This window comes from Arachis hypogaea, chromosome 18, assembly GCF_003086295.3.
Source record: "Arachis hypogaea cultivar Tifrunner chromosome 18, arahy.Tifrunner.gnm2.J5K5, whole genome shotgun sequence".
NCBI classification, from domain to species: domain Eukaryota; kingdom Viridiplantae; phylum Streptophyta; class Magnoliopsida; order Fabales; family Fabaceae; genus Arachis; species Arachis hypogaea.
The window spans coordinates 39,032,120-39,050,495 of NC_092053.1; the positions used below are offsets into that span (position 1 = coordinate 39,032,120).

An 18,376-nucleotide genomic window follows, 5' to 3' on the forward strand; every position below is an offset into this window, starting at 1 on the left:
AAAATGTGCATTCACTTCTTTTATAAGAGTTAAATAACATGTATTTTAATATATTTGACTAAAATACTCTTTAATAATCATTATAATGGAATATATCAGTAATAATAATATAAAAATTTTACTTATTTTTAATATTTTAATTTGTTATAAATATATTTAATTTAAAAATTTGTGTATATTTCATGATTAATAATAAAATATTAAAAATTTAGTTTATTTTTTTAAATATAAAATATATATTAAAAATATATAAAATATAAAAATATTATTTATACATTAAAATTCATTACTAAAATTAGTTTATATATTTATATATAAATATATGTATTATTTAATTTATTTTAAATATATATTTTATATTTTAATATGTATTTTATATTAATAATTAATTTTAATATAAATGTAATATGGTCATATGAAATAACATATATATGTATACATACATAAAAATTAATTTGGTTAATAGGGTCAGTGGACATACACCTTACACTAATACTTTTATGCTTCTATAGTTCTATATACCCCACTATGCAGGAAGATTTCAACTACCCAAAAAGAAAAACAAACGAAAAAAAAAAGGGAGAGAGAAAAAGCAAGAGTGATGGAGGATGAGTCCAGCGAGAACCGGAAACAAGCGAGGCTCACGATTCTTGAGCTCGCAAACATGATAAGCGTTCCGATGTCGCTGAACGCCGTCGTACGCCTCAACGTCGCCGACGCCATCTGGCAGGGCGGCGCCAACAATCCCCTTTCCGCCATCGAGATCCTGAAGCGAGTCCTCCCCGCCGGCAACGGCGACTCCGAAAACCTCCAGCGCGTGCTCCGCATGCTAGCCAGCTACGGCGTCTTCAATGAGCATGCGCCTTCCGGCGCCGGTGGAGAGAGGAAGTACTCGCTAACCGATGTAGGCAAAACGCTTGTGACGGATTCGGAAGGGTTATCTTTTGCGCCGTATGTACTGCAGCACCACCAGGTCATTCATAAAATAATGATAAGTAATTATAATTATAAATCACATTTTTTCCCTTATTATTCTTGTTGTTAGCTACAATTGCCAATAAATTTGAAAATGAAAGAAATGCATATATATCGAATGAACCAAGGAAGTAATTAATTTTTTAACTATTACATGAATATTAAAAAAGTCAGTCAAACAAAGATATATATTTTATATTTATACAAAAAGATTTGATTAATTTAACATAAAAAAAATAAAAATATTTTATACACGTTAAAAATTAGTTATATATATTATTTTATTTATTTTTAATAAATATTTTATATTTTATATTTTAATATATATTTTATATTAAGAGTTGATTTCTAATGTATAACATGGTTAGTAAAAAAATTGTTTTATTTTTTACAGGATGCGTTGATGAGAGCATGGCCGTTGGTGCACGAGGCAGTGGTTGATCCTTCAAAGGAGCCCTTCGAGAGGGCCAACGGGGAGGCAGCATACAGTTACTACCTCAAACAAGGGGATATGAATGAGCTGATGGTCAAGGCCATGTCTGGGGTCTCAGTGCCTTTCATGAGGGCCATGCTTCAGGCCTACGACGGCTTCCGCGGGGTCCAGAGGCTTGTGGATGTTGGTGGCAGCGGCGGCGACTGCCTCCGGATGATCCTCCAGAAACACCCCAATGTCAAGGAAGGCATCAACTTTGACCTGCCTCAAGTGGTGGCCAAAGCATCACAAATTCCAGGTACATAACATATATGCGTACATGTATTTTAAGAAAAATAATAGTGACTAATAATTTATAGAGTTTATTGTCACATTGGTATTTTATCAATTGTTCATATTAGTCAAACTTTTAAATCTGTTAAAATTAACTTAAAACACTCTTATTCAAATGATATTTCGTTACATGAAATAAGCATGTTTAAGCAAGGTTCTGAAAACCGAACCGGTCATCTTCATTAGTTTATAAGTTCAATCAGTTTGACCGTGGTTGAACCGTAAAAATCGTTTTATAATAAAATAATAATTAAAATGTAAATAAGCACATGAAAATATAATTATAATCTAATCTAAACTTTAAAATATCATTCAAATTAAAAGTACTACATAAACCAAATGTTATAATCTCATTCAAATACAAATTCAAAGTTCAAAAGTCCTCAAACAACCAATCAAACCCAACATAGCATCATCAAAATGATCCAAGTTTGTCATCAATCATCAAAATCCAACCCAATAATCTCAACTCTCAATTTCACAATAAATGAACAAACAACATCCAAAATCCAAAATCAGAGTATACAAACAAGTACAACATCTCAGGTTCAATAAAATTCTTTGTTCACAAAATCAGAATTCAGTTCATCAGAGTTCAGTTCATCAGAATCAATGAAATCCCAAAATTATTTCATAACAGTTTCAGAGAGTAGAGACTCAGAGTTCAGTTCATCATAGCACAGTTCATCAGAAATAATGAAATCAAAAAATAAATTCATAACAGTTTACTCAGAGTTCAGTTCATCAGAGCACAGTTCATCAGAATTAATGAAATCAAAAAATAGATTCATAACAGTTTACTCAGAGTTCAGTTCATCAGAGCACAGTTCATCAGAATCAATGAAATCAAAAAATAAATTCAAAACAGTTTCAGAGAGTAGAGACCCAGAGTTCAGTTCATCAGTTCAGTTCATCAGAATCAATGAAATCACAAAATGAACTCATAACAGTTCCAGTTTTTAGAGAGTAGAGACTCAGACTTCAGTTCATCAGAGCACAGTTTTATCAGAATCGGATTGCATCACAAAATCATGTTGATAACCTAATTAAAAATTACCTGGAAATGAGGAAATCTGTTGCTTTCTCTCAGAGCTTGAAGGACAACGCTTCAACGCTTCAACGCTTCTCTACTGCTTTCTCAGAGGCAGAGCTCGACGGAGGTGACATGCGAAGTGGCTGAGGGCGTGAGTGCGACGGCGGTGAGGGCGTGACCGTGCTGAAGGCTGGAGTTGAGGGCGTGAGTGCGACGGCGGTGAGTGCGTTGAGGGCCTCCTGGAGTCTGGAGTTGACAACTGGGTGGTGAGTCCGGTGACTGCGGTGAGTGCGGTGAGTGCGGTGACTGGGTGGTGTTCTGTTCCTTGGAAGGCTGGAGGAACGAGGAAGTGGAGGGCTGGAGGCTGCGAACTTGCGAAGGAGAAAGAAAACTCAAGAATTAGGGTTCCCTCAGCAGCACAAAACGGCGGCGTTTTGCTGCAATGTTAAAAAACCGGCCGGGTCCCGGTTCGGTTCGACCGACCGGTAACTGGCCGATTCGTCGGTTCAAGTTCGGTTTTTAAATACTGCGGTTTTTACTATTGCCCGAACCGCTACAGCCACCGGTTCACGGTTCGACCGGTCCGACCGGCCGGTTCGAACCGGTTTTCAGAACATTGTGTAGTTAATAAAAAATATAGGTAGAAAATGAAAATTCTAAAAGATTTAAAGGATAATTTGAAGGTGTAGTGTATTTTTATTAGGAAGTGCTAGGGGAACAATAAAAATTTTAAACAATATGAACAACCACCAATCAAATAAAAATACACTACACTCTAATTTAATGCTACTAATTAAATTTACTCTTTTAATTTTATTAATTTACATTGTTTACATATTGTTCAAAAATTTTATTAGTTATCTGTACTTTTTTATTTTTATTTTATTTAGTCAATTTTAGAATTCATTGTTTAAATTGTTCACAAAAACTATTATCTACCTGTCCCTCAAGATAATTTACAAAAATTTATTGTTACATGAAAGGGTTACGTTTTTGTATTGACTTGTGCTATACAAAATTAAATAACATTTGTTACGTATTTATTGTTACATGAACGGGTTACGTTTTAATTTTTTTTTTCAGTTGAATAAGAATCAGCCCTATGGAATGTTTAATTTGTAAAATGATCTTATAGACTTGTTGAGATTCAACACCTATGGTTTGTGGTACAGAAAATTAAATTATGAGAAATTTTTTTATTAAAGCATTAGATAGTATAGTTGTATTGATCTGATATTTAAAGTAGTACCGAATGGATCCGATCGATGTAACTATCTTAGTGACTATCAATGGTAAAGCTTGAGGAAATTCTTTGATGAGGCCAAAAGTACGCAAAATATATAATAATAGCAAATTATATTAAAGTTTTGTTAAGAATATCTGTTAGTCTTTTTCGTTTAATAAATACATTTAAACTCAATTTTTAATTTTCTAATAAACAGTTTTTTCTTTAGAAGTATGATAGTTATTAATCAAATTCATCATGTTTTTTTATATATTATAAGATAAAATTTACAAAATAATATTAAAGTGATAAATTAATTGCAAAGGTTAGAAAAAATAGAATATTCAATATTATTTTATATTATTTTAAAATTTACATTAATAAATTAACACAACAGGTATTTTAAAAAATAATTTCTTAAAAGATTATGAAAACTAAGATAAGAGAAAGAGGAGATAAAATTATATTGTTTAAAAAAAAAACTAAAAAAGAGAATGAGAATATAAAATTATATATTTGAAAATTATTGAACCCACAAGCTCCAAAGAAAAAAAAAATTCTAATTTTAGTACGTTAACTAAAAGAAAAGTATAGGTAATTAACCAACCAAATTTTTAAATAATGTATAAATAATATGAATTAATAGAAAATTTTGTTCATGTTGTTCAAAATTTTTATTATTCCAGCACTACCCTTAACTAAATCAACTATAAGGAGTTTTGTACTTTGATTTAAATAGAGTTTTGGAGCGATGGTCCCGCTGTAACATAAAACTTCGCCACTAGAATCAGTCACGACTCACGAGTCACGACTACATGATATGACATTTTGTTTTGTTGACAGTGGTTGATTCATTCTGAACCTGTGTGTATCATAACTAATTAATTATTGTGATTTCTAGGTGTAACCCATGTGGGCGGTGACATGTTCAAATCCATTCCTCAAGGTGATGCGATCTTCATGAAGGTGCGTCATCCCATTATGCCATTTTCTTCTAGTCAGATCTTTGCTTATATATATATATATATTGGAACAATATTATTTTAATATATTTTAAATAGATTAATCTAAAAAAAATATTAATAAAATTTTTTAAAATAATAAATATAAATATATTATTTTTAAATTAGTCTTTATAATTAAATAAAAAATTTAAATTTAAATTAATTTATTCACATTTGACATCTTAAACAATTTTATTAATATATTTTTTAAAAAATTAATATATCAAAAATATAAATTCTCAAAAATTTATTTATTATTTTTTTGTTGGCGATTATTTTTCGGAACATGTTTTGATAAATTGATAAAAGAAAATTACTTCAATAGAATCTTCGATTTTTATTGTATCTTAGGCATTAACGAACATGAAGGAGAAGGAATATAATTTTTGATTGAAAGATATCTTTGCTTGCTTTGTTCTCTCTACTTTTAACAAATCAAGAAACTAAAATGCAATAAAATAAAATAGATAATCTTATCTAGATTAGTAGATTAGGCTAACATATACAGTGCTACAGCTTGTTATGGGGTAATTTGTCTTGTTTTGATGGACGGATATCCCGTGAATGCAAACCATGAAACCAATTCAAAGAAGTCGTTAGAAACACCATGTAATCACATTCTAAAACAAACAAATTATAACTTTTTGTATTCATCATACAACTCAGTATTTCCCGTTGCCTTTGGTTGAGTAGATTATAGGTTTTTTCTTTTTTTTCTTTTTTATTCAATGAAAGGGTAGAATTTCATAGAATCGATTTTAAAAATAAGTAAACACTTAGAATGTTCTTTATTATTTTTTATTTCGGATAAACTAGTTCTCAATTAAAATTAAAGAAGTTGACAAATTAATTTCTAATCTTTTAAAATATTTGACAAGTTAATTCTTAAAGAAAGAAAAAAAAAATCTCTTATCTTTTAAAATTTTAGACACTTTAATATCTTTATCAAAACTATTTTTTACTGAATTAGGGATTAATTTTTCATATATAGAAAAATACTAGAGACCATTATGTCTTTCTTATTTTATTATAAATTAATGTCTGATATTTTAAACAATGTAAAACTTATTTGTCAATTTTATTTAAAAAGATTTGTCCCCAAGTAAATTAAAAATACAATTAACCTAAAAACGTTGACATCACTTAAAATAAAAAATTTCCTCCTCATGGACGAGTAGACATTTCACTTTCATTTGGTGTAATCTCAAAATAAATTGAACTCAGCAGAATTACCTTTCTGGTTTTTCCTTCCATGGAATATATGTCCATATACTGGCCTCAATAGAACCACCTTTAATTTCTGACTTTTTCTTCACTACGAACCAAATTACATAAGTGAATCATGCAAAGTTGTAAACATATCTTATTTGAGAAGTTGTTGCACACATAATATTTTTTTTTTGGTGACACACATAATATAATATAACGAGAGTTCAATTTGAAATATTATCTTTCAATTATGCTAAGTGTAAAAAAAAAATTAGTTATTAATGAGTTATTCGTATAAAATATATAATGAAATATAAAATATACATTGAAGATAAATTATACAACATATATATGTACACAGAAATATATAATAGCTAATTTAGTACTTAAATTTTTGTATGTATATAATATTTTTTTTTATTTGGCTGTTACTTAAAATACACTATTTACAGTATGTTTGGAAACTTTTAATGGTATATAATTAAATTGAATTTTAATGTTTAAAATGAAATAGTAAAATTATAGAGTTGAATTGAATTCCAATATTTGAAATGTTTATGAAATGAATTAAAATTTTATAATAAACAATTTTATCCTTTATTAATATAATATTAAATTTAAATAATAAATGTATTTATTTATTAAATTATATAAAATAATTTAAAAAATTATATTTTTTTACTATTTTTTTCAATTAGAATTTATTCATCTCTTTTAAAAAAGTAAAAATTAAATTAATCTAAAAATATTAAATTTTAAACATTATTATTAATTAAAAAAATAAATAGTTCTTTATGGTTGATTTCAATGACAAATTAATAACAAAAAATACACATAAACTATCAAAAACTAACTTGTTGAGTGGTCTAATAACATAGCAAAAAAAAAAGAAGCTAGTTATTAATGGTAAATTACAGCAACTAATTCATGTTATTAAAATAGAACAAAATTATGTTACTTTTTGCTGGTGTCATAATTGACACAACTTTACTTAAAATATTTAAAGGTATTGGCAAACACTTGGTGTTATTAATCTAAGTTAAACGCATAAAATCTATAGTGAATATTTTTTTTAGATATACATAGTAAGTCTTTCAAAAACAGATGTATATATTATATTGAGTCGAAGGAAAAAGAAGAGAAGAGAACGAAGGTGGTGAAAAAAGAGAAAATTGTGTTGAAATATGGGAGATATTAACAGGAAGTGAGTGAAAAAAAATTAAGAAGAAATAATTAGATTATAATAACATTTTAGACATTTTAAGTTTTAAATAAAATCTAATGAAATAAAATTTCAAATCGAATATATTTGGATTGAAATTGATTTTGAGAGAAAATAATAGAATTGAATTGAATTCCATCTAAACTAATTTAAATATTGTAAACACTGAAATTTAATTCACTAAGGAATTTTCAAACCGCCTGTTAGAGAAATATAGACAATATTTTAAAATTGTCAAATATATATATGGACAATTTACCAAAGTAGCTAGCAATGAATGATTAAATATTCGCATCATTTTTTTTATACACTAATAGCGAATACAAAAATTGATCATATCTCTATTATATTTATACATCAAAATTTGTTTTATTTTGCAATGTGCAGTGGGTGCTTACAACATGGACAGACGATGAGATCAAGAAGATAATGCAAAACTGCTACAACTCACTCCCAGAAGGAGGGAAGCTTATTGCCTGCGAGCCAGTGCTGCCGGAGAACTCCGACGACAGCCACCGGACAAGGGCATTGCTTGAAGGCGACATATTTGTCATGACGATATACAGAGCCAAAGGGAAGCACAGGACTGAAGAGCAGTTCAGGCAGCTTGCAGTTTCTGTAGGCTTCCCCAGTTTCAGGGCATTCCATGTTGACCACTTCTACACCGTGCTTGAGTTTAAGAAATGAAAAAGCTTAATTGTTTCGCAGTGGTTTTTATGGGGAGCTTGTTAGTGATAATCATTCTACCATGGAATTCGGATACTACTTATTTTGGTAAAATTGACCTATATACAGTAACCCATGTCGGTATGAAATACTTTTCAAACCACTTGATACATATGGTGAAAAATTTGGTTATAGAAAACAAATGTGAAATCTTGAGTAAATAGACAAAAATATAAACCTTGAGTACACCCAAAAGATTAATTTTGATGGACAAAATTTGGTATTTTTTGTGGGTACATTATTTTTTACCATCACCCTTTACATAAAAACTAGAGTCTATTTTATAGGAGAAATGATTCCATGCTTATAGAACAATTTGGTGGGCTTTGCTCATAGAACTTCCTAAAATCTAAACCAAGAATTATCACCAGAAGTTGTAATAATCTTCCTTCACAACCTCAACAATAGTATAAGTCAAACATTTCTTGAGTCCAGATAGTTTCTCTTTAAGTTCTTCAATGGCCTCTGACTTGACAAACAAATGAGAAAGGGAGAAACTCATCCTCTTCAGCACTGAACCCTTTTCCATAAATAATTTAGCAAAACACAACTCATGCTCATCTCCACAAACATCTCTGAATTTCACCACTTGGAGAGTATGTCTCAAACAATCAGGCACATCAGCAGATTTCAAAAGTGCCTTGTAATATTCATATTTTAGTCTCTAGTAATCAACATATCATCAAACAAAATAACAAATTAAAATCCATGTACAAGTTTCTAAATCATAAGTACAAGGGTAACATCTTTAATATGTTATTTTCTCCATAATTGCATTAGAGGCAGAGTTTAACAGTTGCAAACCTCGACAACTAGTGTGTTGAGAATTGGAGTCTTTAAAAGTAAAGCTAACAAAAATTCGCCAGTAATTGAATCAAGTTCAAGATGGCGTAGCATTCCAAATTCAGGTAGAAGAATCACTACTTGTTGTGCCAAAACCTGCATCACAAATAAGAAGCCAATCCAATTTACATAGTATTATGTTACAAGAAGGAACTAATATGCTGATAACAAACTTATGAAGAAAATCATAACATGAAGAAAACTCAACACTATGTGATGTTCAGAAGGGTCTAAAAAGGAAGCTTACATCCAGCCCGCCAAATTTGAGGTATCTAACTTGACTAAATTGCTTGAGAAGCACAAGAGCACCGTATTGCATTGTCGAAGAAACTCTTCTCTCATATGGAGGCAAAATTAGAGTAGCAGAAGCATTCTGAGCAGATGATGGATCTATCATGGTATACCTTGAACGGTAAACATAGTCGCGTAAACAAAATTCTTTCAAGTGCAAAGCACGAAACTTGATCTCACAATTCCCTTCTAGCCTAGAACTGTTAGTGTGTTGTGTTATGTCAATAGTTTCAAGCAGAGGAACATTGAAAGTGACACACCTCACACCTAACCAAATGCAGTTTACTGTCTTGAGCCTTCAAAGCAACGGAAGGCTAAGCTCTGGATCCTTATCAGAGCAACTAAATTCAACTTCATGCAAAGTCAGAAATTTGAGCTGTCCCAAATGAACACGGCTTGTGGGAACTATGATATTAGCAGAACAATAACTCATATATATCTCTAATTCTTGTAAACTCTGAGAAGTGAAGAGGGAATGAGCGGTGGAAAACGAAAAGGAGAGTTTCCTCTCTGACTTAATACAGAGCTTTTTCGGAAACTTATTCAACGCGCCATAAATCCAATCATTAAGGTTAGACATCATGGTGGCCATGGATAGAGAGGGAGAAGTTGTCCAATCTTGGAGAGTTGGTAAGCAGAAGTGATCTATATATAAATCTTTCAAAGCATTCATGTTCAATATGCTTGGTTCTGCCATAAACCATGTCAATGTCATCTAAATGCAAACTAGTGATTGATCTCCAATGGTTTATCCATTCCTTTGACAGCACACTTGTTCGAACTGCTTCTTCGGTTGGGAGAAGAGACAATATCCTACTTATAATACACTCAGGTAGCTCGCTAATTCTGTCTTCTCCTTCATTGTTCTCTTTTTGCCTCTTTACAGGGTCATGCTCATGCGTGCTAGAGCCACTATCCATGATTTGTGATAACTTTCTACAATTCATTCAAGTATTCAGTTATTACCTAATTGTAGTACTGTCCGTCCTTAAGGCAGTGTATAAATTAAGTAGAGAAAAGCTAGATTTTATATAAAATTAGAAGAGTAAATTAAACACATAAAAGCATGAAATAGTAAATCAAAGATTCTAACTACTCTAGAGTCTAGAATGAGTATTTTTGTTTCTAAACAAATATAAAGATAATAAAATAAAAAATTTTTTGGTAATATATACACAAGCATGGGAAAGATATATTCTAACATTTTGTCTTAGAGAAAGAAAATTTATGTAATAAAAATTCTTAGAGAAAGAAAATTTGCATAAAAGTTATTTGTCAATGTTTTTATATAAATATTTATTTCTTATAAACAAAATTATAGCCATATAGATATGGACAATATCATATAGGAAAGGCTAAAAAATAGAAGATTTTTTTAAGGAAGGATCTCAATACATTAATTTATAGTATAGTTCAATAGGAAAAACTAAATACAAACACTATTTTAGACACTACAAAGTACAAACACAAATCAAATAAAACAAATCTACAAGGTTGTGCTTATTTTGAGGTTGCCAGTATTGTGTTTGGAAATTAAGAATGGAAGACTAAAATTCATTATTGTGTTTGATTACCAGACAGTCCAAAAAACAGGGGATACAGGGATTAAAATTTTGACGAAGACTGAAACCTTAATAATATTTCTTTTCTCAAATGCCCTAATTCAACTTTAATCATAACTACGCTAGGATTGGACTTGTATTAATCAGTCCAAATTCGAAAAGAAAATGCTTGAAAATTCAAATTAAGATTCCTATATTGTCATTTCAGTTTATACCAAAAAAGGAGGAGTGTGCTGCATACAAACTGAAACTGGTTTTAATAAATTCATCAATTTCCGCTAACGTTCCAAAATGATTGGGAGAGTCCATTTAGCATTTCAGATTAAAACCAAATATATTGAATAATTTTGTGATTTGGCATTTCACATTCCAAAATCAAACACGTTTTCCTCATGCAATTCTCAACGATGTTAACAATTCAATCAAGGAGAAAATCACACGATTTAGCACAAGGAAGAACAGGGAATGGTGAATGCAAGATGATTTTAACAATTTTTTTTTTTAAAAAAAAAAGAACAAAACCAGCAAATTCGCGAGAAGGAGAGAAGAAAATCTGTAGAAGCAGAAGCAGGACGGCGAATGAAGCGGTTCCGAATGGCAAGGGAGGAGGCAGTGCAAAGAGTGACGGGAACCAGGTGAGGGAGGTACTTGCGAGAGAGGAAGCAGTGCCAGAAGTGAGACCTCGTCTTCGATACAGGGAAGAATGGGAAAGGGGACGGGCTTTTATAGTTGTGATTTACTGATTTTATTTAAGGGTAAATTACACGGTTGGTCTCGGCTTCTATACTTTTAAGTGAAATTGTAAATTAGTCTTTAAACTTTAAAAGTTTATAATTGGCTTTTTAAAGAGAATTAAAATTTGCAATTTAATCTATACCATTCAAAAAGCGTTTGATTTAACAGAATATTCTCAATATATTCTCTATTTTAAACATGTGAGCTGTACATGTTTGACAATAAGAACTAATTTGCAATTTTAGTGAAAGTATGGAGACCAACCGTGTAATTCACCCATTTGAAAATGACCAAAAACTCCCTAGGCTATCAAAACTCACCCCGACCCTCCCCAATTCTCTTACTCTCACTTTCCCACTTTCCAAAATAGCACCCCAACCCAGCGCTCTCTGTCTCTCACCTCAGCTCACCATCGCCGTGCCTCTCACCTCCGTCGTTGCGCCAGATCTACTGATAAATTGAGCTGTTATTTTTATGTTGATTTGTTGCTATTTTCTTCTTAGACATTGAATTGTTCGCTTTGAGCATGTTTGGGATTGAAAATGTTCACTTCTATTTATCAGTGTTCAGTGTTGGAATTGAAAGAGAAGAAAAAGTCGCCAGATGAGAGAGGCGATATGGAGGAAGGAGGCGAGACCCAACTCGTGAGCACAAATACGGTGGATCCGGCGCGGCGATAGTGAACTGAGGTGAGAGACGGAGAGTGTAACGACCCAATTTTCAGGTCCGGAACACTGCCAGTCATTAGGTGTCACTTCCTAGTAATATTATAAAACTCTAGACTCGATAATATCTACATATGAGCCTTTCGTACTAACAAAATCGTATATGTTAGCTATTTTTATCATATGCTTTTCTTAATAAACCTGTTAGCAGCAACTAAAAGCATCATCAGAGATATACAACATAAAATAAATACCAAACTAACAGCAACATTAAATTGGCAACAAGATTACAGAAACTCTCATGCATATATACATCGCAAGTTAGTTCACACAAACTTGACATATATATATAGACGTATTTACAACTGACAACTTCCTAGATACCTGGTTCATATAGAAAAGCTACAAAAGTGAGGGAAAGAAGATTATAAGAAAACAAAGACCGTCTATCCTATATCATACCACTGCTGAAGCGCAAGTCTGCGGAACATCATCTCAGGACTAGTCTCGAGCACCTCCTGTAGGGTTTGGAATCATATGCTCCTCCGGAGCTTCTCTAAATATGACTCCGATTGCGGCAACCAAGTATGGATCTTCCATCTGTGGGGGAAAAAGAAAAGGAAGGGGTGAGAACCTATATGGTTCCCAGTAAGGTGACATCGTGAAAACACATCTCTCTCGTGAAACCTAGAGTTTCGGCTCTATCATAACAACTCGCTCGCTAAGTCTCTCGGCTACTTCCGTACCGCGGCTCTGACATAACTCTATCTTGGCATCTTCCGTTTGGGTTAATGCCGCTCCTTATGCTATTCTCTATGGCTATTATTCCTAGTTTTACTATCTTAATCTAAGTTTTGGAGAAATTGTAATTATACAACTTTGAAACACAAATAAGAATCAGAGAATAGAAAATTAACAAGAAGCAGATAGCATGTAGCAGAAAGAATGAACAGTAAACAATCACAATCAAATGCACAAACAATTTATGATGCATGTCTGTTCCTAGCGCAGGCCATGAGTTCATGCGTCGGTTGTCTACCCGCAACCCGACATTACTAAGAGTGAACCCCGAATATGGTTTCTTGCTGTGTCAGTCAGACACATCAATATTATCATGGACGAACCCATGTCAATTAGGATACATTGGCATCACGGTTACCCATGTCAGTTAGGCCTCTTCATAATAACATTTCAATGTGCATCACAATAAAAAACAGTGCTATCAGTTAGGCGAACATTCCCGCATTAGCAACCTTAGGCTATCAGTTAGGCGAGCACTCTCGCATTAGCAATTTGGTACAAAGGCCCATTCAAACATACAATTCTCATGAATAATTACCCTTTTCATTCCTTAGTTCTCATTTTCTTTCTTTTCATTGTGCCTCCGCATCACCATGTAACTAAACATACCTCCGCATCACCGTTTAACTAAACATACCTCCGCATCACCATGTAACTAAACATACCTCCACTTCACCGCTTAACTTTAAACTTTCTTAGGAATAACTTACATTCTGGTTCATTTCCTGACTTGTTTAGCCTAGTACCATTTTGGCGACCAGTCTTATATCTAATAATTAATATAACAAACAGACTTAGATTCGTGCAAACTTTATGTCCATGCGTTCGTATCAAACTTAAGTTTCTAAAGAAGTAAGAATCATATTTTTCTAAAGAACTTATGCACGGACTATCTCTCTTGGTAAGGTCATTCTAGAGATCCTAATCTTTAATTTGAGTTAGTTTTACTGCATTTAGATTAGAATTGAATTTTATACAAAGTTTTAAAATTCTGCTACTGCACTTATAAGGATTCAGAAAAACAACAAATAGCAGTGTTTTTATAAAATCCATAATAATTTCAATTCTAATCCGTTGCTTCTAAATTTTGGTGAGATTACACTCAACACCCCTAGGTTTCAGAATCAACAAGTTTCAGGTTCATATCACCTTGTTTGGTTAATTAAATGTCAATTGGAAGGGCTGCTCTTTTTCTTTAAATTGGTTCTGAAATTCTTGCAAACAGCCTAGATTCCAAGAGACATAACTAACGCTAAAAAATAGATATGGACATGAAATTTGTACTAATTTAAAAAGCTTACAGATCTTTAAAATTCCTTTAGAAGCAACTTAAAATATTAAGTAAAACAAAAGTTCCGGTGGTTTGAAATTGACACTGCAGAACCAGAAAACCAAAAAAATTCTGCAGTAGCTACTTTTTTCAAAAATTAATATCTTTTAAACCACTTGACCAAATTCCTTGAAATTTTTATGGAACATTCAAGACACACCGAGGTTTCACAGAAAAATAATTTCATCCAAAATGGTGGTCTGGACTGTTCCCAGAATTTATTTTAAGTCACTACCAAATATGCAGAAATTCTGCATCAAGTAATTCCAACAACCTCAAATACCAAATCTTATATTTAAGCCTAAAATTCCTCTAAAACCATAATTCCATCTTTCTTGTGACTAACCAAAGTTGCTAGAGTGATTAGCACGGCCCTAACAATCCAGAGTCAATATTTTCCAAGTTTTCAAGTGCTTATACATAAGTGAACATTCATTTTTCTGCATCATGTTAAAAATAGAATTTTCACATGCATTTTTTATCATTCAATCACATAATAAATCATCATTCATCATCATTCAAGTGGATTTAGTTATAACCAAATCCATCTCAAGCACAACAGCTCATACTACCAACTAATTCAATCATAAAACATGGCCTTTAGCCTTCAAGTAAATTCTGCACATAGCAACATAAAACCTCAAGTAACATTATCAAACCCACAATTCACCAACAGCACCATCAATCAGTCACAAACATATCCTTCTAGACATTCTAACCCTTACCTCTTTTGAAGTTCAAAATTTTATTTCTGCTTCTTCCTTGAATTAGGAACCCTAGACACACGAAAGTGAAGATTCGGTCACTCCTCCCAAGGACAAATGGCTGAATCAGGCTTGAGCAAGAGAAGAGTTCTCACTTCTCCTTTACTTACGGTTATAACTGTACTAGCAGAAATTGAATTTAGAATGGCAGAAATAGAACAAGGGGAAGAATTTCTTTCTTTGAATTTGAAGAAGAAGAAGGGAAAGAGTTGCTGGTTTTCACCCAGCAAGGAGGCTTCGAAGAATCAGAATGATGAAGAATAGTGCTTCTGTCTTCTGGATTCGGTTGGTACCTCTTTTCGCTTGCCCTTTCTTGTTTTTGATAACTCGTTTAGAGAAGATCATCAAAGTGAAGCAACTTCACTTCCCACTCCGTTACTCTCTCTCGGCCAGCTCCCTCTCTTGCATTCTTTCTTTTTGTTTTGCGTTGAAGTGTAGAGAACTAAGAGTAAAGGTCTGATAATTAGAAGAAGAATGGAGTGAGGTGGTGTGAAGATGATACGTTGATTGATATAAGGAGGGAGCAACACATGCTCTGTTAGTGATCATTAGGTATTAACCCAAGGGGTGTAACTATGGTTAAAGCTTAATGGTTTGGTTACAAGAAAATCAGTTCAGTTGAAAAACAAGAAATTGATTCGGTTCAAGGAGAGAAGAAAGGTGCCATCATGTGCTATAATGATGTATCTAAGCTCTTCTTTAATTAATTCAAATGAATAATTAAAGATATGGTAAAAGGAAAAAAAGAAAACCATGGCTTTATAATGGAGGAAGGAAAAATTAGTTTGTTTATGAAAGGGTGGAGTCTGTTTGGTACTGTTTTTAATTTTACGTTTTTATTTTTTATGGCATATTTATTTTTTTTACTTATTAAGCCTAAATCTATTTTATTATTTTATGATGAGATGATTTTCTGATATTTATCGAATTTTATCATCACAGAATTTTTGAGAATAATTCTATGAAAAATTGGGGTGTTATAGAGAGCGCTGGAATTGGGGTGTCGTTTTGGAAATTGAGAAAGTGTGAGTGAGAGAGCTGGAGAAGGGTGGGGTGGGTTCGGATAGCCTAGAAGGTTTCTGGTCATTTTCAAATGGTTAAATTACACTGTTGATTCTCATACTTTCACTAAAATTGCAAATTGCTCCATATTGTCAAATATATGCAGTTCACATGTTTAAAATAAAAAATATGCTAAGAATATTCTGTTAAATCAAATATTTTTTAAATAGCAGAAACTAAATTACAAATTTTAATTCTCCTTAGGAATTTAATTATAAATTTTTAAAGTGTAAAAACTAATTTATAATTTCACTAAAAGTATAAAGACTAACTGTGTAATTTAATCTTTATTTTATTGGCTACAAAAGCAAATTAGGAAATTTCTTTCTTTCTGTATCCATGTTTACCACAAACAAAAGAAAATAGTGAAATATAATTAAATTTATGACAAATTCTGTGGTACTTATAATTTTAATGATAAAATTGTCGAATTTATTTTTTATGGTAAGTTTTAAATATTAAAAAATTATTTATTTTTATATTTTTTAATTTAAATATTAATTTTTATCTCTTTTTAATAAGTTAGGCAAGTATATATAAATAGTATAGTATGTACCTAAATTTATATACACTTTAGGGCACGGATTTGGTGGGCTTGTGGCACCGAAACGCCAAAATTATTTGGCTTGCAGCGTTTTTAATGAGAAACTTTTGGACTTTATATGTTTTTTAATCCAACGATAAATATCCTTATAAATTTAGTTTTATGTGATTGGCTACTTAATGATTTATGCGATTTTTGTGCTAATGGGACAACTTTATAAATAATAATTTTGTGATGGTTATTATTATTAAATTTGAAATATTTTGTAGTATTATATCAAAAAATTAAAAAATCAAATGTTTAAATTAATTCAAAACTGATTAAAAGTTTTTGGACAAGGTATTTTTTTTATGTATTATTTTGCACAGGAGGCAGAGATCGATGAACACCGGAGAAGGGGAGGAGGCATCAGGCCAGAGTGGGGAAGGAACAACAGCGAAATTGGCACGAGTGTAACGCTGCTGGGCAGGATGGCTTCTTTGCGACTATCTTCGTCGCCAATGCGCACGACCCCTCCTCACCAGCACAATCCTTCACCTCCAAGACATACAACCGTAAAAGAAACATAATCTCTTAGAGGACTTTCATCAAACACCATTCTTGCATCACCCAATTCACCAACTTTAGCATACATAGCAATAATTGAGGTGTGCACATGGCGATCAGATTGAAGGCCAAGCTTGATGACTTCCGAGTGGAGCTGTTTCTCTTCACGGGGAGCCTTGGATTTGAACCCCAGAAGCAATAATTTCGGAGAAGTTGTCGAGGGAATGAAGAGGGGAAGGGATATTGTGGTGGTAATGGTGATGAGGGAGATTCAGTATTAGTTTCTAGAAGTCCAGCATGGAAGACGACAGTGGGAGGAGCTGGTAGGAGCGGTGGCGTATCCAAAAATTTGATAAGAGGACCAAATTAAATATAAAATAAATTAAAATATAATATAATAAAAAATTAATAAAATATAATTTATAGTATATAAGTTAAAATTAATAATTATATTATATAAAAATTAATATTTAATTATATACTTTTAAGTTTTAGTATTTTTAAATTTGTTTTGCGATATTTCATATAACTAAAATTATCAATTTTCTATTTAGAATAAATTTTGAAGCATTCTCTTTTTCAATATATACAATCATATAATCTACTAAAAATTTATTTTTTTATTTTATTATAATAATTTTTATTATTTAAAAAGTCTATTCAATTATTATTGTTGTCATAGAAAAAATTAAAATAAATTTTTTTTATAGTTATTAATTTTTTACATTAATCTAAACCTATATATTTCAATTATTTATATATTTATAAATTTTTATTGTTTTTTAAATTTATTTTTTATTTATTATTAATATGTTATAATACACATTATAATTTATACATATTAAATTACTAACATATATTTTTTTAGTGTGTAATATATTAAAATATATTTAATCTATAATTAATATATATATATATAATAATAATAATAAACTAATAATACTACTTTTTTTTTTTTTTAAATAGGGGACCATAATCACCTTAAGCCTCCTTAGATCCGCTATTGGATAGGAGTTAGAGAGCATGGAGACGAAGAAAGTTCTGAGTTAACATGGAATTGGAGACTACAATTA

General features: G+C 31.4%; 2 protein-coding genes across 5 annotated transcripts; one reads left to right on the forward strand and one right to left on the reverse strand.

Annotated features, from left to right (window-relative positions):
* Positions 1 to 457: 457 nt before the first annotated feature.
* LOC112769371 (nicotinate N-methyltransferase 1) lies at positions 458 to 8,303 on the forward strand. The gene is made up of 4 exons (XM_025813879.3): positions 458 to 973; positions 1,370 to 1,706; positions 4,901 to 4,965; positions 7,822 to 8,303. The coding sequence occupies exons 1-4, from the start codon at positions 602 to 604 to the stop codon at positions 8,119 to 8,121; spliced, it is 1,074 nt and encodes a 357-aa protein (XP_025669664.1). The 5' UTR covers positions 458 to 601; the 3' UTR covers positions 8,122 to 8,303.
* A 36-nt stretch (positions 8,304 to 8,339) lies between these two features.
* LOC112769373 (uncharacterized) lies at positions 8,340 to 15,665 on the reverse strand. 4 transcript variants are annotated; one of them, XM_029294997.2, is made up of 5 exons: positions 15,113 to 15,660; positions 12,719 to 12,856; positions 9,251 to 10,230; positions 8,965 to 9,099; positions 8,340 to 8,800 (listed from the first exon to the last, which is right to left on the reverse strand). In XM_029294997.2, the coding sequence occupies exons 3-5, from the start codon at positions 9,398 to 9,400 to the stop codon at positions 8,525 to 8,527; spliced, it is 561 nt and encodes a 186-aa protein (XP_029150830.1). In that variant the 5' UTR covers positions 9,401 to 10,230; positions 12,719 to 12,856; positions 15,113 to 15,660; the 3' UTR covers positions 8,340 to 8,524. The 4 variants fall into 4 exon arrangements, with proteins under 4 accessions (XP_029150830.1, XP_072080035.1, XP_072080036.1 ...); XM_072223934.1 differs by having other exon boundaries at positions 8,340 to 8,824; XM_072223935.1 differs by lacking the exon at positions 12,719 to 12,856 and having other exon boundaries at positions 15,113 to 15,665.
* Positions 15,666 to 18,376: the final 2,711 nt, after the last annotated feature.

Excerpts from the sequence above, each read along its gene's own strand:
- LOC112769373 (XM_029294992.2), bottom strand. The coding sequence starts at position 9,400 with ATGATAGATCCATCATCTGCTCAGAATGCTTCTGCTACTCTAATTTTG. Across the intron at positions 9,100-9,250 it reads TCAAATTTGGCGGGCTGGAT|GTTTTGGCACAACAAGTAGT; the intron begins GTAAGCTTCCTT and ends TTTGTGATGCAG. Across the intron at positions 8,825-8,964 it reads TCAACACACTAGTTGTCGAG|AGACTAAAATATGAATATTA; the intron begins GTTTGCAACTGT and ends GTTGATTACTAG.
- LOC112769371 (XM_025813879.3), top strand. The coding sequence starts at position 602 with ATGGAGGATGAGTCCAGCGAGAACCGGAAACAAGCGAGGCTCACGATT. Across the intron at positions 1,707-4,900 it reads CAAAGCATCACAAATTCCAG|GTGTAACCCATGTGGGCGGT; the intron begins GTACATAACATA and ends TGTGATTTCTAG. Across the intron at positions 4,966-7,821 it reads GTGATGCGATCTTCATGAAG|TGGGTGCTTACAACATGGAC; the intron begins GTGCGTCATCCC and ends TGCAATGTGCAG.